General features: G+C 42.9%; 1 protein-coding gene across 1 annotated transcript in view; it reads left to right on the forward strand.

Moving 5' to 3' along the window:
* The window catches only part of ADAMTS18 (ADAM metallopeptidase with thrombospondin type 1 motif, 18), a 131,144-nt gene that overhangs the window by 90,933 nt on the left and 19,348 nt on the right, over window positions 1–20,863 (forward strand). The window contains exons 15-18 of the mRNA XM_005862706.2: window positions 3,209–3,381; window positions 6,504–6,634; window positions 7,337–7,460; window positions 8,170–8,414. Coding sequence (XP_005862768.1) covers window positions 3,209–3,381; window positions 6,504–6,634; window positions 7,337–7,460; window positions 8,170–8,414 — 673 coding nt within the window. The remainder of the gene's footprint in view (window positions 1–3,208; window positions 3,382–6,503; window positions 6,635–7,336; window positions 7,461–8,169; window positions 8,415–20,863) is intronic.

Raw genomic sequence — 20,863 nt, forward strand, 5'->3', positions numbered from 1 at the left:
GAGGATGAGGCCCAGAAATCAGGATTTTAAAAAGATTCCCAGGTGATTCTAATGTGCAGCCAAGGTTGAGAACCACTGGGTTAGATGTTCTCTGTTCCTATTTCACTTGGTTGTAGTACAGCTGCTTTTTTCTCCTCCCTGCAGGTTCCTTTCTTCCTTCAGTTCAAATATTCGGTCTGTTCCCATCACTCAGCCTGACCATTTTTATTTTTTCATGTGGAGGCAATGCGAGCTTTTTATTTCACACCATGATGGTTTTCCCAGAACATATTTTTGTTTCATAAAAAGTGAGTTATTCCTGGCCAATTCGGGGATGCATTTCAGCTTCCCAAGACTTGACAGGTTAATCTGGTCCGGGAATGGCCAATCCCAGGTACATGTGGCCCTTTTTATTCCTCCGTGAGTTGCAGTCTGTTGTCTCATCCAGTTATTTTATAAGTAGGGTGGCAGAGGGTCCCATTCACAACAGCAATTCTTGCCCAAGTCACCAAGCTGATTATGTTAGAGTGGGACCAAGAGCCCACAGTCTTAATCCTTTGACATTTTTCCTGGGTCCCTGGCAATTAAATGATTATACTTAAGGGAGCCTAGTAAAACTCCTATAAACTGTTTAGGAAAACTGTGAAAATTAAACACATTAAGGCATTCTAGAACTTTTTCCTAAAATGTGAGTCTACTTGAGAAAGAATAATACACCACTAGGTTCATAGCTTCAGAATAATAATTGAATCCAACCTCTGGCTCTTTTCCCAACTGGTAATTTCTAGGCCCAGCTGATGATCAGAATCACCAAGTGCGCTTTAAAAAAAATGAGGTTTGGATCTTCCCCACCATATATTCTTAGGGAAAATGTCTGGGAAGGGCCCAAGAGTGTGTCTGTGTATTTAGCAGGGCTCCCTACATGGTTCTAATATCAGCCAGCCAATATGATAACCATTTACAGGGAGGACCTGACAGATTATGCAGAAGCAAATTATGGGTAAACTTTAAAATAGTCTAATATAAACACAAAATCGTGTGCCTAGACATTTGTTTTCTCACTTTCTACATTTTTTTTAAATCTTAAGTTATTATACCGAGGGATGCCCCCGATGAATTTTCTGTTAACTTATCCTAACACCCATGCTCATAGCTGCAGAAAAATGGACCTGTATTGGAAGATTTGATGGAAAAGTCCAAATGCTTGCCAGTCATTAAAAGTAGAAAGCATTTTTATACAGTTATGATTTACTTGTGCAAACTGGGCCCGAGACTGTGTCCTAAATTCTTTCCAAATGCGGTCTCAGCTCATTGTCACAATTGCCCCCCCTTTACAGATTAGAATAAAATTGCCTAAAGATAAGTTGGGAAGAGGCAGAGAATATTTCAGTCCAGATCTGCAGCCTTAGCAAAGGCCAGCTCCCAGCCACTGTGTGTTACTCTTCCTCTCCCGTGCACGGGTCCTACTGCCTAACAGTGAGGCGCAGGCAGAGTGCAGTGGGCAGAGAGCCCGGAGATAAGAGGTTTAGCTCCACTCTCCTGTAGCCCTGTGACCTTTATGCAAGTTTTCTGAGCTCTGTCAGCCACTTGTCTCATCTATCAAATGATGAGATGGCTCTATGAGCTTTGAGGTCTTTTCCCTGTTAGCGTTTCAGCGTTGAAAAAAGTAACACATGTGGTCCTCTTTCACTTGATTGCGTTTAAATCGTCGAAATGCAGGTTATGTGTAAAATCTCAGACAGAGAGTCTTACACTGAGAAAGCTTGGCATCGGCTCTCTAAAGATGACCAGCAATAGGAAGACTGTCAGATGTGGCCCTTTAAAGTTTTGCTCAACGCTTTTTAGGTAATGATTTAAGAAGTCCTCGGGGACTTGATCTAGCCCAATGACTGCTGGATGTTTAAGTAGTTACTCCAGAATGTTTTGAAATAGCAGAAAAATCTCATTCTGGCAGCGTGACACTTCCCGTTTCTGCTGAATCCATTTTCGCATGCAGTTCTAGGAGGACTTGATAAAATATGCTGAAGCAAATCCAGGGTGTTTTATAGCATTCCTGTGCTTCCTAAAGAGACAAGGAATTTTAATCACATCAGTTTATTAACCTGGAGGCTTCTTTCGTGTTACATGTTTGCATTGAGCTCTGGTGTGAGACGATCCATCCTTGGGTATTAGCCTTTGGAGAAAACCGCCAAAAAAAATAGTGGGACTGAAAAGAAGCAATTGCTCTGTGCCCGGACTAAGCTGGACACGATGGTAGTGGTGACTTTCCGTGTGGTTTGTGCTCCTTTTTTCCTTTATTTTGCTTTCTGATGTTTTGCAGCCTGCCTACCAAGATCTTAAAGAGTTTGCCATTAGATCCTAATTATTTATGTTCTGATGGGGTTCCCTACTCTTGAAATCCATTTCCCATCGTGCTTGGCAGGAAAAGAGTAGGCCACCTGCAAAGTTAAAAAGTGATTGTGCAGATGAAAACGAGGGAATGTTTTGCCTTGGAGCTTAGGAACAATTAGAATAAAACACACAAGAGTCAGACAGTAATCAAAATATCAGCCCAGGGCCTGACAAAGCTGGCCTGGGAAGCATGGCAGATGGGGTTTTCTGCTCCGTCTCCCCAGGGTCCGGAATTTGCACGCAGCAGCAGGTGCCGGACGGCCTGTGGGAAGATGATGAGTGTTTAGAAATGGGAGAGAAGCTGGCGAGTGGCTTGGGTTCGCATTTGAAGAGCTTTGATGCCAACATAGGGTGTGTGTGTGGCACACATCTACATTAATAAGAACATTGAGGTGTGTTTACAGGTTTCCTAACATACAAGGTGATAGGATGAGTGTCAAAATATGCTTTCATCCGTTTTTAAGGAAATTGCCAGAATGTACAAATTGGATCAGAAATGGCAAATAAGTTTGATCTAACCTGCCAGTTCCAGTTGATGAGCAGTGATAGCGGCTACCTTGAGGGCTGTGTTAAAGGGGGATTTTAAGGAAATGTCAGGCTCTGCCAAAAAAACAAAACAAACAAACAAACAAACAAAAGGGGTCTTTGATTGATTAGTTATGTCTGCCAGGGATACAAGAAGGGATGTGACAAGTTGTATGCTACAGACTTCCGTTCTCATAATAGACTATATATGTGGGACAACACCCATCTGGATTGTTCCTCTGTATAGTACCCTCTGTGACGAATAGTGAGCCCTTTGACTGCCAGCATTAAAGTTCTTTACTCTTCTTTTTAGGCCTCAGTATGGTGGCAAGTTCTGTCCAGGTTCCGGCCGCATTTATCAGCTGTGCAACATTAACCCTTGCCATGAGAATAGCTTGGATTTTCGAGCCCAGCAGTGTGCAGAATATAACAGCAAACCTTTCCGGGGATGGTTCTACCAGTGGAAACCCTATACGAAAGTGGAAGGTAATTTGGTCTGTGTGACCCTCAAATAAATATGTCTCTACATGGACGGTAATGTGAACGAACAGCTCAGAAGAAATCGCTGCCTATATGAAAGTTTCAGTTTTTATCTTTTGTTCCCCAGACCCATCCTGGCTCATGTGTTTTCTCAGTTCCATAGGTTTTGTTTATTTTTCCACACTTTTTTATTTCACAAGACACCCCTTGTCTCCCACATCTGTAAGCCAAAGTATTCATGTGTTTGGAATGCACTTATATTTCCAAACTTACCTTTGACATTTCAGCAATTAAGTCTCCCAGGGATGTTAATTGAAATTGGTATGAATTATCCAGACTAAAAATTCGTGAAACCATATATGCCCCATGGAGACACCATACTCAGTAACTGACATGTTCGATGATTACAAGCATGGGAAGGCCTATTTGCAGAGTATGTACACACACACACACACACACACACACACACACGAATAAAAATTATCTCCATACTAAGTTCTTAGTACTTATTATAACTTAAAGTAATGGCATGTATTGTACTTTTAAATTAATTTGTTTTTATTTTGGCTAAGCATCAAAACATTTATTTTAGTTCTAATATGCAAATTTAATGTGCTTTCTGTTACCTGTGCAGAATAAGCTGTCACTGTTCTACTTATTTGTTTTTCATTATTTCCATTCACTTGACTTATTAGAACTCATCCATGCTCCCTTGATGATGCTTACTGCCTGGCAGACGCCCTGCCCGATGCCAAGGAAACTACATTGAATAAGACAGAGACCCCAGCCTTAGGACCTCAAATCCCAGTGGAGGGAGACAGAAAAGTAAAGGCCTTCTTGTCCCTCCCTCTTCTCCTTTTAAATGTAGACCATCCTTTTTTTTTTCTTTTTTGTTGTTGTTAATCCTCACCTGAGGATATTTTCCCATTGATTTTTAGAGAAAGTGGAAGAGAGGGGGAGAGAGAGAGAAACATCGATGTGAGAGAGACACATTGATTGGTTGCCTCCCGCACATGCCCCAACCAGGGCCAGGGATCGACCCTACCCTTGACCAGAATCAAACCCAGGACCATTCAGTCCTCAGCCCAACACTCTATCCACTGAGCCATCCGGTGAGGGCAATGTAGACCATCCTTGTCTGACAGTAGTGAGCTTTTTTCCTTCTTCTGTATTTCTAATGGACTAATTTATAAGTTGCTCAGGAACCTGTGCTGGAAAAATGGAGCTTTCTAGATTGTGTTAATTTCAGCTCCCGAATCTCAAATGCAAAAGTTAGTAGGCATTAAATAAAACTGCTATTTTAAAAAAAAAAAACTGTCCCTAGCCGGTTTGGCTCAATGGATAGAGTGTTGACTTGTGGACTGAATGGTCCCAGGTTCGATTCTGGTCAAGGGCACATGCCTGGGTTGTGGTCTCGATCCCCAGTAGGGGGTGTGCAGGAGACAGCCAATCAATGATTCTTTCTCATCATTGATGTTTCTATCTCTCTCTCCCTCTCCCTTCCTCTCTGAAATCAATAAAAATATATTTTTAAAAAAACTAGATGGGGGGAAAAGTTCATCCATCCACACATCTGCATATTTGGAACATAATAATTGAGCTTCTTCCTCATTTTTGGCTTTGTCCTTTATTGAGAAAGTTTATGAAGCACAACTGTTTGCAAACTGTTTACACATTTGTTGTAAGATGTTGTCAGGGATATCACACAGTGCTGCCTACGTCAGGTCTCGTGAGAAATGTCATCTGCAGTTCCTGGACTAGAACAACTCTTTTCTATTTGAGAAATTAGCATAACAACATCTTTCTGATAACAAGAGCTCTATAAGTATAATGCTCTCATTTTTTGCCTGTGATATCTGAAATCTCAGTAACTTAGTGGTCAATAAAACTTACTTTTTTTAGCCTTTAAGTTGTTTATTTGCTTCCTCTTCCTTTTCATGATATGATACTTCTCTGTATGTTTTATAAACATTATTGACATATGTCTTTTTTCAGAAATGCCTAAATTTTTTTCGCTTAGTTGAATACATATCTAAAGTAAGTCATGTCCTAAATCTCAGGTCAGCAAACTATGGCCTGTGAGCCAAGTCTGACCTGCTTTTTTATGAAAATTATAAAGTTTTATTGGTGAAGGACAAATATGGTATGATTTCACTTATATGTGAAACCTAAAAGCACAAAATAAATGAACAAACAAAACAGAAATAGACTCACAGATGCAGAGAACAGATTGATGGTTGCTAGAGGGGAGAGGGTGGAGGGCTGGGTGAAAAGGGATTAAGAAGCACAGATTTGTAGTTACAAAATAGTCATGGGGATGTAAAGTACAGCACGGGGAATATAGTCAATAATATTGAGGTAACTATGTATGTTGCCAGGTGGATACCTGAATTATTGGGGGGATCACTTTGTAAATTATATAATTGTTTAACCACTGTGATGTATACCTGAAACTAATATAAAATATTATTAAATGTCAACTGTCATTGAAAACTAAAATTTAAAATATAAAGATTTATTGGAACTTTAAACACTCCTTCATTTATATGTTATCAATGGCAGACAGTAGGGCCGAGGAATCCTCAAATATTTACTATCCAAGCAGAGTAGCTACACAATCCACGTGTGTATCGTACTAGTACTAAGGATTGGAAAAAACTAAATTCTTATATATTGATGTTAAAGCAACTTTATATGGATTACTAACTGGCATTTGTATTTTTAAAGCCACATACATGAGCACACGTGCACCAACATGCACACACACACACACATACACACAAACCTGTAAGTAATATTTTCCATTTTGATCATGCTAGCATTTTAAATAAATGTGTACTAGTACTAAGGATTGGAAAAAATTAAATTCTTATATATTGATGTTAAAGCAACTTTACATGGATTACTAACTGGCATTTGTATTTTTTAAAGCCACATACATGAGCACACGTGCACCAACGTACACACACACACACACACACACACACACACACACAAACCTGTAAGTAACATTTTCCATTTTGATCATGCTAGCATTTTAAATAAATGTAATTCATCCTTTTGGAGGGCATGTCGTTGTCCTGTGATATCCTCTTGACCGTGTCCTATCTTGCTCTCTTTGCTTCTAGAGGAAGACCGGTGTAGACTGTACTGCAAGGCTGAGAACTTTGAGTTTTTTTTCGCAATGTCCAGCAAGGTGAAAGACGGAACTCCTTGCTCCCCAAACAAAAATGATGTTTGTATTGATGGGATCTGTGAAGTAAGAGAACCTTTCTGCTTTGGGATGTCTGATCATGTTTGTGTTTTCTCATATCAGAAGGCAAATGTGAGAAGGGTGGCAAGAGAGTCTGTCTGCAGAAAAGCAGGTGGCATAGGGTTAAGGGGCAACATTAACCCTATGACGTAGCCTCCTGTACACAGTAGCTGTAAAAATTAAATAAGAATGTAAACTTTTATTGCGTATTCACTAAATACATTCACTATATAATTAGAACCTCACACATGTGTTTGAAATAGTACTACTGTTTCTTTCTAGTAGTTTTATTTGGGTACCCACTTTCTCTTTTAAATTGATTGTGAGATTGTTTATCTCTTCAGGGTGTGTGTGTGTGTGTGTGTGTGTGTGTGTGTGTGTGTGTGTTTTGTCCAGCATTTTTAGGTTTCGGTAGTAGAGCTGGCTCACCTGCCATTGGTAGCAATGGTGACTTTTTATTCTGATTTTACAGATGACGAGTCTAAGCCTAGATAAGTTATATGATTGCCTGGGCATAAATCTAGTCATGAATGGCAGGGAAGGATTTGAACTCCAAGTCAGTCAAACTTGACAGTGTGCTTTTCATCGTAAAGCTGGACCTCCTTCCTGAGGTTCTGCAAATACAGGGAACCGTGGGCCGCTTGGTTATCCTTAGCCACTGGCTTCTCTGACCTTTGATTTTTCTCGCTCTTTGCCTTCTTGTCACAGCCAGTGGGATGCGATCATGAACTTGGCTCTAAAGCAGTTTCTGATGCCTGTGGTGTTTGCAAAGGTGATAATTCGACTTGCAAGTTTTATAAAGGCCTGTACCTCAACCAGCATAAAGCAAATGGTAAGAGACACTGCTGCTCCGTGGCTGTCACGGGTGGGACACATCTTCTGCTACTGAACAAGTTCAAGTGATGCTAGATGTGGTCGAGCCTTTACCTGGCTCACCTGACGCCGGGCAGATGATGGCTTTTACACTTCTGCCAGAGCTAGGGAGGGCAGGTGGGGATTTTCATGTGAAGGGTTTTAGCAACACACTCATCTCAGATGTGTTCAAACAAATGCCCTTCTACTCGGCAGTCTGAATCTGCTGATCAGGCTGTCCTATGCCCCACATTCATTCGTTAAATAGAGAACTTATTGCGAAACTTAGATAATACCCCCTCAAATGTTGGATGAATATTTGAAGCAATTATCTAAACATCTTGAGTAAGATTAAACTTGGAGCCCTGTTTTCTGCATATCACTGTGAGAGTACACGGCTCTCACTTTCTCGTCGGTAGATGCAAAATAAATCGCATCCTTGAGTTCCGTGGCCTTGCGCAGTACCTTCAGTCCACACGCAGCTGCTGGGGACAGCCACATACACCTCTCTCTCCCGTGCTCCTGCCACTCGGAAAATGAAATTACCAATCACTCTCACTTCATAAGAGTAGAAATGAATGTCAGTTGATGATTCAAAAACCTCCCTCTACAAAAAATGGCCACTCCGTGTCTGAGCCTTTCTGGTCACCTCCCGTGGAAAACAAAAGTGCTCTGTTCTTCCCGCTTAGAATATTACCCGGTGGTCGTCATCCCGGCAGGAGCCCGAAGCATCGAAGTCCAGGAGCTGCAGATGTCCTCCAGTTACCTCGCCGTCCGGAGCCTCCATCAAAAGTACTACCTGACGGGGGGCTGGAGCATCGACTGGCCCGGGGAGTTCCTCTTCTCCGGGACCGTGTTTGAGTACCAGCGCCCCTTCAACCGCCCGGAACGTCTGTACGCACCAGGACCCACTAATGAGACGCTGGTCTTTGAAGTAAGCCCCTTCTGCTCATTCAGTTCCCAGTGCCTCCTGCTAAGTGGGCAGTGATGATCCCAGCTTGAGGGAGCTCTGAGAGCCCCAGTCTTTCTAGTGCACGTCTCCTAACAGGCTCGATTTCAGAGTGCAAAGGGGAAGAGGCAGCAACTCCATTTAGGGGGGAAAGGGCAGGGATCCAATGGGCCCCCAAGAAAATGTGTCAGTTTCACATTTAGACGCCAGCCTCTCACTGTGGCACGCGGCTGTCCTGAATGCTGAGGAGTACGTAGAGGAGTACTTTTTACATCGTTCCCGTGTGTCTGTGTCTGCCATTGGGGTAGTCCATTGCTGCAATTCCCCGCATATATCTGCTGGCCCGGTGGGGGAGGGGGGGCGCAGAGTGAGGGAGCAGAAAGGACACTGGTCTGAGGGCCAAGAAAGTTTCCATCACAGCAAGCCACCTTGCTTTTGTAGGCTGTCAGTCTCTTAGCGGTATGAATGGCTAGTAATGGTAATGAAAACAGCCAGCGTATCTGCAAATGGCTCTGCGGACTGTTGTCACGTGTACATTTTCTGTGGTCCTCATAATGTTCAGTGTATAAGCCGGGGCTGGTCATTTGCTTTCAGAGACAAGTGATGTGCTTCGGGTTGGGCAGAATCCCACTGGCCCCGCGTACAGAGGGCTTACATAACCAGGCACTCTCGTCAGTCATTTCGAGCTTCAGTTTCTCACCCACAAAATTGGGATAGAAAACCTACCTCACTGATGTGCCAGAAAAATAAGCAATGGAGTGTGAAGAAAGCTTAAAAGATTTGCCTAACTCACACAGGGAGGGAAAAAGCAGAGTTGAACTGTAGCCCAGATCTTTCCCATCGAGGGGGGTGATACTGCTCTTCTCAATTAAAGGAAACAGTAGCTTAATTCAATAATTATAATAATTATAATTATACTAATAATTATTGTTATTAAAGGCATTAGCCTTAAACATTTACTAAGGAAAATGAGTAGAAGACAGTTTTGAAAAATGACCTACTGTAACTCTGGATTCTAAGTCAGATATTGTACAAGTAGTATGGTGGAAAGTACAGACTTTTTTTTTTTTTAATCCTCACCCAAGGATATTTTTCCATTGATTTTTAGAGAGAGTGGGAGAGAGAGGAAAAGACAAAGAGAAACATTGATGTGAGAGGATACACATCGATTGGTTGCCTCCTACATGTGCCCTGACCAGGGCCCAGGCAGGGGAGGAGCCTGCAACCAAGGTACTGCCCCTGACCCGAATCGAACCAGGGGACCCTTTGATCTGCTGGCCAATGCTCTATCCACTGAGCCAAACCAGCTAGGGTGCAAAGTATAGACTCTTAACTAGCTATAAACTTGGGCAAGTTTCTTAATCTCTTAATACCCACATCTGAAATATAGGCAAACAATACTAGCTAACTATTAAGGCCAGTTTGAGGATAATTTAAGATAAGTCCAATGCTTACAGAGTCATTGGCACATAATATTTGTAACCATGATCATCATTTTGCCCTCTGAGTGTATTGCACGTATATTTTTAAAATCTAAACCTCAGACCATGGTTAGCCAACTGCTGACCACAAGTCAAATCCAGGTCCCAGATCTGCATATTAAAACAAAATGAATCAATACTTTAATATAAGGTGATTTCCTATTTTTAAAAATACAGATTTTTGACATCTCTCTAAAAAAATAAAAGAACTTCTGGCCCCAGTAGGTACAGCATTTGAGTTTGCAGCCTAGGCCCTTGATCTTGACCATGAGTTAACCTCCACTGTCTTACCAATTTGAGGCACCAGGTCCTATCACCTCTGTCTGTGTGATAGAAGGTCCCTCAGAGATTTCACAACACTAAGTCTGAGAGAAGCCATCAGCACAAGATATTCTTCCAACCCCCTCAGGTCTCTCAGAGGATAAGATAGGAACCCCGAATCAAACTGGACTGAAGTTAGGGTGGCGGGAGCTCAACAGCGCATCCAGCCCCTGAAATTGCGCTTTCATTAAACCTAAGGCCCCAGGGATTGAACTCTCTGATTAGGGATTTCTGGACTTTTTTTCTCTCAAATCTTTTTCTTTTAGATGTGTATGTTTGCTCTGTTTCTTTTCTACTCAGCATCTAAGCCACAAACATCTTTTTCTTTTCTTTCGAAAGGTATGTTTTCTTTAGGGGTGGGGTATACTGCGCTTGCAAGGTTCATGTTTTAGAGCACCATGGCTTTACTAGCTTTGCCAAGAGGCCTCTGATCCATCTCTGAGCAAATGTACACACACCGAGGTCTGTGGCTGAACAATAATGTAGGTCGGGAAGGGGACGAGGTGCCTCCCACGGCTTCTGCCACGCGCAGTCACAGGCACGCGCAAGTCGCTCCTCGTGAGAAATGTGTGGTTTACTCTCTCGTGACAAGCAGCCCTTCTTTGTTGTTGTTTCTCCGGTTTTGTTCATAAACACAGAGCCACTCCAGTAGGTGTCGACAGTCCTGTTGGTAATTTCAGGCTTGTTGTTAAACATATATCATCCGTAGGGAAACCACAACAAAGAGTCAGACAAGAATGATGGAAAGTGCACAGCAGAATAACAGAGTTCCTTCTCGCTTTCATCTTCAGAGCCCGGAATATCCCCTGGCACTGTCGGTGTTGATCACATTAACCAGATAATTGACACATTGTCACTGAATGTTGTACCAGCTTCAGGCTGAGAATTTTTATTTGTGCTTTGCTTGATCTAAGCATAGCTCCGTATCTCATTCATCTATATTATTTTAGACCTGGCTGAAATTAATTAAATCTTTGGGTTGTTCACTAGGTCCAATTTTTTTTCTGATGTTTAGGAGCTATTTTTAAGAAATAGAAGGATGACCTCAGTGTGTGATGGAGTTCTCCAAAATTGGTCAGGTTCATCAGTCCATCTCATCTGCTTGCAAATACAGGCAGTGCCTTGGGGGGGGGATATGGGGAACAACTATGATATAAGGGGAAATATTATGTAGATCTAAATAAAATTATAAAAACATAAAATCTTCCCGTTTCAATTGGATATGTATTACATAATTTTTAAAATATATATTTTTATTGATTGCAGAAAGGAAAGGAGAGGGAGAGATAGATAGAAAATCAATGATGAGAGAGAATCATTGATCGGCTGCCTCCTCCATGCCCCCTACTGGGGATAGAGCTCACAATCAGGCATATGCCCTGACCGGGAATCGAACCCTGACCTCCTGGTTCAGAGGTCGACACTCAACCACTGAGCCAACGTGGCTGGGCTATATTATTTTTTAATAATTTTTATGACTATATGAATAGAAGTAAGAACTATAATAATATTTCTATTAATACAAAACCATAGTTTCGCTGCAATGGAATAAGGTCACATTTGCTTACAAAGCCACACTTCTTGTACTCATTCTACTTACAGAATCAATGAAAGCTTAATGTCCTAGGAATGTGACCTGTCTGAAAGTAACCTACAGGGAAACTTACTTGATTAATTGGACATGAATTGCTTGTATTTTTAAAGAAGTTGTGGTTTCATTCAAAACTTGCAAATGTGTTAGGAGATTTAAAAAAATCAAATCCAGTGACTTAGTATCATGTCTATTTTATCTTTTAAAAATATTGGGGTTAATGACTTTAATATTTAAATTATACATTATTCCTCTCAGGAGAACATCAAATTTCAGGCCAGTTTTTGTCATGCGGTCAGACCTTCCTAAATCGATATAACACAGTGATTTTAAAAAGTTAAAATCATAGTAAGCAATAAATTACATTTTCCCAAAACTAGACTGTATAGCAATATCCAAGTGATCCACGGCTGTATTCTTTAAAGGGATTTCAAGTTCATACGCCTCTCCATACAACTGTGAATTGAACCAGAATGAATACTCTGGGAGCCAAAAATATGTTCACTCCAATATAAAAATGTTGAATGCGTTTTACAATCCTGGGGGATGCTGAAAATCAAAGTGTGGGAACCGACCAAAATAAAAAATGCTGTTGCATCCGCAGAAAGTATAAGTCTGTGAAAGAAAGCACTTTTTCTCTCAGCCACTTAAAATATCTGTTCACTAAGTTCTCCTCATAGTGTAAAAGTCGGCAGGAGGGTGTGTTTACCAAAACACATAAGGATGGCATGTTAAGGATACTGTCCCTATTTTTTTAAAAAATATATTTTATTGATTTTTTACAGAGAGGAAGGGAGAGGGATAGAGAGTTAGAAACATCAATGAGTGAGAAACATCGATCAGCTGCCTCCTGCACACCCCCTACTGGCGATGTGCCTGCAACCAAGGTACATGCCCTTGACCGGAATCGAACCTGGGACCTTTCAGTCCGCAGGCCGACGCTCTATCCACTGAGCCAAACCGGTTAGAGCATACTGTCCCTATTTTTATCTCGTTTATATATATTAATCAGACCCTCCCAATAGCTTAGCTAGTTCCCATCTTCGACTGCCTTGGTGTGTATTGACTTAGGTAACGACTTACAAAGTAATTTTCCCCTGCTTACTTCCTCTCTTTGTCTGAACAAAATGAGACATTTGTTGGGTGCCTTGAACTAGACATAGGGAATACACAGTGGTTAAGACACAGATCATGTCTCGGCTCTTTAAGGGATGTAAAGAGTGAGTCCGGTATGTGGATCCCATTCTTTGGGAAGCGCACGGGCTGGTGCAGGGAGCATTGTGTGAATAGTTGGCAACACGGGCTACTTGCTGCTCTTCCCCGTGTCACGGTGCAGGAGTCACTTCATCGATCTGGGTGATCTGGGTCCCAGTTTTCTCATTTGGGAAATGATTTCCCCGAACTCATGCTAAACTGTGCCTTCCACTGTACTCCACAGCACTGTCCTTGCGCACTTTAATAGCCCTCGGAATCCCACATTAGCACAAGGACTTACTCATCTTTGCAGCTTCCAGGGCTGACTTAGTACCTGGGACATCGTAGATGCTCAAAAAATATATATTTATTGGATGAAGAGCTTCCAGTGATAAAATTCATTTATACATTTAAAAAGTGGAATCTTCTTTCCAAATTGAAAAAAATCACACATAGAGACGATAAATACGTTAAATGACAGCAAAGTTTCTCGGCCCAAAGGCAGGAGTGAGAGGCCCAGAGACCAGCCTCTTCTTACCCCATTTTTGCTTCTGTCCCAAACCGCAGCTGTAATCTCTGACATGCCCAGACTTCTAAGGGACACATTTAAAAACCATGGGGCTTCATCATCTCTCAGGACTAGTCTTAGAACTGGGTTGAGCTGAAAGTTGAGTACAGTGAACAGCATTTAAAGTATTGACATTTGATCTCCTGAATTGCATTTGAGGAATCAGCGTGGTGGCTGAAATGCTTGCCTTTCCCAAAGTGAACAGTTTACACAGGAGAAGTTTCTGACCAGTTGGCTCACAATAGACTCACCCCCGTCTGACAAAGGGGGTGTTTAACTCTTTGAAACCCCGTCTGAGGAATAGCAACTTGCCTTCCCAAGGTGGTGGGTTTCCCAGACCCTTATTTCTGATCGTTTTCTAGTGCAAGGAAGGCAGGCTGATGCGATCCTGGGAGTAACTGACGGCTGTCAGTTAACCCCAAAGGCAAGGTCTTCTGCTTCTGGTTATGTTTATCTGTCAAAGCTGTGCAGAACGTCTTCATAGGGAAGCTCAGTCTAAATGGAAAACAGACCGTTACTCCTATCACCGAGGCGTGCGCCCGCCCAGTTTTAAAATGCAGTCTCCCTTCCACACACGCATTCTCCTGGGAACCTTTGGCTCTCCATGTGTCCGCATTTGCAAGAGCTGCATGTCAGCGGACACACTGCTGGAAATTCACAAAGATAACCGAGGGTTTATATGATTGTCTTAGATCTTAAAAATGTTAGGCATTAGTTAAGTCCATCAATCAACATCTCATTGAGAAATACACATATATATGTAAACGAGTTGGAGGAAAAGAGCTCATTTTCAGGGTCCTGTATTATATTTGTGCATTGCCTCCCGGGGAAAGACTCCTCAGGCACATGCAGAACCAGCACCAAAAGAAGCCAGTATTGATCTGGCAGTCACACACATCCCGAGGCCTCTGCAGACACAGTTATTACCAACTAGTTCATTCCCACATTTTCTTACTCAACTCCTTCCACACAACATGAGCCTGGAATAAAGTCTAAGGAATTGCTCATTGAATGAGTTCACTTGTCAGTCATCTGAAAGATTGGAAAGTCAGCTTCTATTTCTATAGTCTTTAAGAGAGCATGTATAGACCACCGCGTTGTTTAGTTTTTGGGGTTTGGGAAGACCAAGAAAAACTAAGTATTTTACTTCCACACCCAACATTTAGTGTGTGTGTGTGTGTGTGTGTGTGTGTGTGTGTGTGTGTGAGTTGCGTAAGAAATTAAATTTTGAAGTGGTAGAAATGTGAAAACTGAAGATCTGAGTTGACATTTACACATGACTTGTTGAAAAATAATCACTTAATCTGAAGTCAACATAGATGTGCTGGGCTTTTGAGTATAGCTGAAAACGACTTTTTTTTTCCATTTTGAGATAATATATAGGTCATATAAGGCCACCGACTCTTTTTGTTTGTTTGTTTGTTTGTTTGTTTAAGCACTGTGCAAAAGGTGTGTCTAATATATAATTTTAGGGGGCCTTGACAATAATAATTAAAAACACAAACACTTTTTTTTCATGACTAGTTAAGGTGCCCACTTAGAGATGATACATTCTTTGGAAGTGACTGAGATGAGCTTTTCTGCCAGCTTTGCCCTCTCTCTCATCCCCACAATCCCACCCCTTTCCTCCCTGCCCCATTTCTTCTTCCCCAACCGTCTTTCTCTTTCCACTTCCTCTCTCTCTTCCTCATTTTCCATCTGCTTCTGTTTCTCTCTGTCTCTGCTTCTGTCTCGCACTCACACACACAAAAACAATGACTGAGTCACATTCTCTGTCAAGCTGTCTCGCAGTTGGAGGGTATGAGGAAATTCATCAGAGTGCTTCATTATGAAGTAACTTCATCTCCGTCTGATGAATGCTGATTGGGAACGACAAGATAACACGGGTTGCTATTCTAAGACTGAAAGGTGATCCCCTGTGTTTGTACAGCATTCCTTCTTTTCTTTAAAGTCTTAAAAATAAAAGCTCTCCTTTATGTGAAGGCATTTCCCCCCTCTCTGTTAAGTGGCAAAGGGTGTGTTTAACTCTTTGAAACTCCCTTCCCAATTAATAGCGCACTGAGGGAGAGTCCTGCAGGGGAAACGGACAGCGGCCTTTGTAATGACAGTAAGTGAGAAATAGGTTAACCACAGGCCAGTTTCAAGGCAGAAAAAGACATCTAAAGAAAATTGCTATAATAAACAACTTCCTCCGCTCTCCGGCTAACGGAGATGATGGAGTGGCGGGGGACCAGGTGGCCGGGCACATAGATCAGTGCGCTGACAGTGTGTGAGCAGCGCCGACGGAGCATTACCTTCTCATTTAGCCCCTTCCCTCTGACCCTGCTGTCTGAGTCCGCCCCTCCCCCAGGGAAAGGAGCTGAAATGAATGAAGATGAGCCTCCAGATAAACTCAGTGTAAGGAGATTAGCCAAGGAGCACGGACTGAGCGCAGACACAAAACACAAAAGAGGCAGAGACGTAATGGAGGGCTAATGCAGAACAGATGATCTAAAACTCAGACTCCAGGGGACAATTCGGAGGTGCTTTGGCGATGCCACGTCATTTGTCTAGAGAGCGCCATGTGCTATTAGAAGCGCAGGCTTCAGCGCATTCACGGCAAATACTTCTGTGACGGGTGGGAGGACACCCTTTCTCTTCACTAAACCCGAAGGAATGTTGATGAGTTGAATTAGAACTGCAGTCGGGGTTCAATGTGTCAACCGCACCTTTGAAGCTGCCTAACAGATGCGTTTGCAAGTCCCCGTCCGCGTCTCTGCGTTGCTGTCTCTTGTCAAATCCAGCTCACTCACACTTAATAGCAATGATGATACCGGTCGTGCTCCCCGGGCTTTGAAGCACACAAGGAGGCAAAGACAGCTGGCCGGCTTTTCCCGTCACAGGGCCTTCCAAAAGCCACAGGAACCTACACAAACACGAAGCCGCACCACGGAAATGTCCCTTCCGGAGCATGAGTCCACGTGGGTCGGGTGGTGCAGTCCCTGACTTAGGAGGGGCCAATCTATAACGTGTATTGCGTTTCAGTGGCTAAAACAGCAGTGAAGTAACTTTATTTATATCTAAATAAACACAGGGGAACATGAATTTAGGAGATGAAGAATCATGAGTGCTTAAATCAGACATTAGCACGTTCACGAAGTAACATGTCCCGGGTTGGAACCTAGTAGCACTATGTAAGTAGTACAGCATGCTCTGGAAGCCCAGTGATAAGATCTTTTCAACAGTTGGTACAGTTTTTAGAAGTTTGTTAGAATCCTGGACAGTGGGTTTCCTAGCTGGGGAGGCAGTGTCGTGAGAGTTAAGATGCTGAGTTTTGGAGTCAGGGATATTAGAGACTGGAGTCCGGTGCTTCTGTTTACCAGCTTCGAGATCCTGTGGATTGGCTTATTGGTTTATTCGTCTACCGAAGTGGAGTCTTAATAGCACTGTCTATTCCTCATAATGTTAACAACTTTAAATGAGATAACACATGTGCAGTGTTTTGTCTGGCGCACAATAAGTGCTGCTATTGGTGTTTTGTAAGCAATCTTCTATACTAATAAAAGGGTAATATGCTAATTAGACCGGACATCTTCCGAATGTCTTCCAGACAAAGCCACGGTGGCGGGGCTGAGGCAGAGGCAGAGGCAGTTAGGAGCGATCAGGCCAGCAGGGGAGGGCAGTTAGGGAGCAATCAGGCCAGCAGGCAGAGGCAGTTAGGGGTGATCAGGCTGGCAGGGGAGCAGTTAGGGGCGATCAGGCAGGCAGGCAGAGGGGTTAGGGGCAATCAGGCAAGCAGGTGAGCGGTTAGGAGCCAGTGGTCCCAGATTGCGAGAGGGATGTCCCGGATTGGAGAGGGTGCAGGTCGGGCTGAGGGACCCCCACTCCTGTGCACAAATTTCATGCACTGGGCCTCTAGTCAAATATATTACTGAAGACAAGAAGCAAGATTTCTAGCATGCATTCAATAAAAAGCCAGTCTTTCCAGCCCAGGCATAACTGGTAAATTCCACTGGAGGATGAGAACAACCTCTCTCTCTCTCTCTTTTTTTTTAAGGCCTAAATAATGAAACAAATACAAAGCTGGTTGAAGTCATTTGTAGTTTTAACACTAAAAATTAAACATGGGAGCAAAAGAAAGAAGGCTGTTTACCGAGATTACTCAATGTGTCCTTTGTTTCAGCTGTGTGCAACGGAAGCAGGAGCGGCCCCCCCTCCTCCCGAGGGCAGTTGGTAGCGTCCAGCCCCCGTCTGTGGTTTTCCAACCTAAGAAGCTGTAAATTTTATAACCCTGCACCCTGTGGTCAGAGCTGCTGAGTGTTGTGTCTGAAGTCAGGTGGTTCGTGTGTTCAAGGTAGACATTAAACAGCTCTGCCGAGGACCTGGAAGCGTTTAAGGAGGTTGCTTGCCAGCTGTAAATTAGAGACCCAATGCCAGTTGGCTGGAAAATTCTCTGGACTAAGACCAGTTAAGTAGACGGAATCGCCGGCGGTCTTTCCAAATCTGTGCATTGAGCCGCGAGGTGTTCCCGTCTGACATGCAGCGCGGGGTGGCCGGGATCAGCGCTACTGTGATGCCGGGATGGAGATAGGGAGTGCCGTGTGGCATTCCTGGGACCTGCAGGGCGTTCCTCTTCTCCGCTGGTGCTGAGAAGAGTTATGGACTGCTCCTGTCAAGGTCACTGACAATGTTTTAAAATAGATGTGAGGGGTGGGAATTATTTTCAAATTATGCATTGCCCCAGCTGTGTTCCTCAGCATTCACAGAGGCAGTCAGAGTCCCAGCTGTGTGGTTATCACATGGCACCCCAAAGTCCTCCCGCTTCCCAGATTCTGGCAGGACCGACCGTGTCAAGATGATGGTCATGGTCATCCAGAGGGAGGGAGGTATGAACAAATCACCAAGACTATAGGGGGCTATCGTCTCCATCTAGGAAGAGCAGGTGCAGTCATCATTAGACCACAGGGCCATTTGAAATTTGGAAACTTTTAAATTGTGCCTTCATACTGCTGCAGGTGAGAAAACCTTCACCTTGAGGTTGGATGGAGCCGGCTTCACGGATGTGGAATTCTGCAAAGCCATGCGGGACCTCATGCTCAGACGGGCCCTGTGTTTGGTTTCATGCTTGGCTGTCACCAACTTGAAATTCTTAATAATTTTTTAAAGTCCAGGCTTTTTGAGAATCTCTATTCTATTAGCCAGATGGGCAGTCTGTTTCCAAAGGAGATGGGAAAAATAGGAAAAAGGAAGAGATAAGGCTACTGCTATGTAGTCTGTTCCTCATCACCTTTCTCCTCAATGCAAGATAAAGAAAAAGGCAGATGTGCCTTAATTGTCAAGAAGCAAAGAGTATGTTACAATTGCCAAAGGTTCATCTTTTATATATTTGGTCTTGGCATCTATTTGTTTAATTATTATCTTTAAGAGGTTTTTAGGAGGGGTTGCTACAATAAATTCTTAAGTCAGCGTTCCGCTAGTTTATACAAATATTGTCTCTGAGCGTACGTGATCACACAAACAGCTGTCTGTGAATGTATAGCTGTGTAGACATTACAGTCGAGCCTTGAGTCATTTGATTTTTTAAAGTTGAGAGTCGTTTATTCATTTATGCATTCATTGAATGTTTTAATATGTTCAACAAACAAACTATAAACAATAGATCCTTTATGCCACTGGCTATAAAACTATAACAGTAATACAACGATATCCAGCTCTATGTATTTTATGAGCTAGTAATTTAAAGTTGTATAATCCTGTAAACAATTACAGTAAATTGTGTAAGTTATTTCTCTCTTGCTTTGGCTAAGTAAATGCCTTATTACCTTGACTAGAGGCCCAGTGCACAAAATTTGTACACTGGGGAGGGGGTCCCCTCAGACCAGCCTGTGCCCTCTTGCAGTCTGGGAGCCCTCAGGGGATGTCCGACTGCCGGCAGTTGGACATCCTTAGCACTGCCACAGAGGTGGGAGAGGCTCCCACCACTGCCACTGCACTTGCCAGCCGTGAGCCCAGCTTCTGGCTGAGTGGTGTTTCCTCTGTGGGAGCGCACTGACCACCAGGGGGCAGCTCCTGCATTGAGCATCTGCCCCCTGGTGGTCAGTGCGTGTCACAGCAACCAGTTGTTCTGCCGTTCAGTCAATTTTGCATATTAGCCTTTTGTTATATAGGATAATATGGAATGGATTAGTTGCCTTCTTGCTATTCAATATAATGTTTGCTACTATTCTTAATTGTTGCTCAATAATTTTACTTTTCAGAGGATCTTTACATATTTTTGTTTGAGCTATGAGGGAAGGCACATGGGAAACTCAATATAAGAGTTCATCCTATTTAGGTAAATAGAAATCCTCCAAGAAAACTTAAGTTCTCTTTTGTTGTTTTGTGGCTTTTTTGCTGAAATCATCCACAGCATGCTTTACTAATTAAATGACAGCTACTAAGCTTCTTCAGTCATGTGATTCCTTCCCCCAATTTCACAGCAGCATTGGATTTTTCTTGGCAATTGTGTAGTACCTTGTTTTTAACCTCTTAAGTACGGTATTATTTTTGTGTGGTCTGCCTCATTTCCTCCACTGGAGACTAGGTGTCTCCTCATCTAGAGAGGGCCATGACCATGAGAATCAGAAGAGGCGATGTAGCTCAGATCTGGGCAGCCACAGTGGCCTAGGATAGACAAAGGGAAACATGGTCAGAGCTGAAATGTGTTGAAAGTAAAGATATCACCATTTCTGGATGGATTAGCTGTGGAGTATGAGAAAAAGAAAGGAGATCAAGGTGCCACCAACTTTTCATTTTGGCCTCAACAATTGGAAGGATCAGGTTGCCATTCTATGAGTTTGGGAAGAACAGGGAGGAAAATCAAGAGTTCAGGGTTAGACGTTGATGCACCTTTTAAACATTCAGGTATAGATAAATGAGAGAAGCGGTCAAGAGGTTGAAGGTCACTTTGATATTGAATAGTTAGGAGATAAGGAGAATTCAACAAAGGAGACTGGTAATGAAGGTCAGTGAGTCAGGAGAAGAACTGAGAAAATAAAAGGGTTTCTTGTGGCAAAGGAAGGAGGAAGTGATCAACTATGTCCAGTACTGGCGATTGGTTGAGTAAGACGAGGCCTATCACCTACTGAACATAACAAGGTGTTCTTAAAAGAGGAGTTGCAGGGATGTGGTGGGAGGGACACCTGATAGAGAAGAATCAGGGACTAGTGAGGAAAGATACAGAGAGAGAGTAAAGGCAACTTTTGGAGAAATTTTTGCTATGAAGGGGGAAAATGGGACAAGAACTGGGGGATACATGAAG

Source organism: Myotis brandtii, unplaced genomic scaffold, assembly GCF_000412655.1.
Source record: "Myotis brandtii unplaced genomic scaffold, ASM41265v1 scaffold165, whole genome shotgun sequence".
NCBI lineage: Eukaryota > Metazoa > Chordata > Mammalia > Chiroptera > Vespertilionidae > Myotis > Myotis brandtii.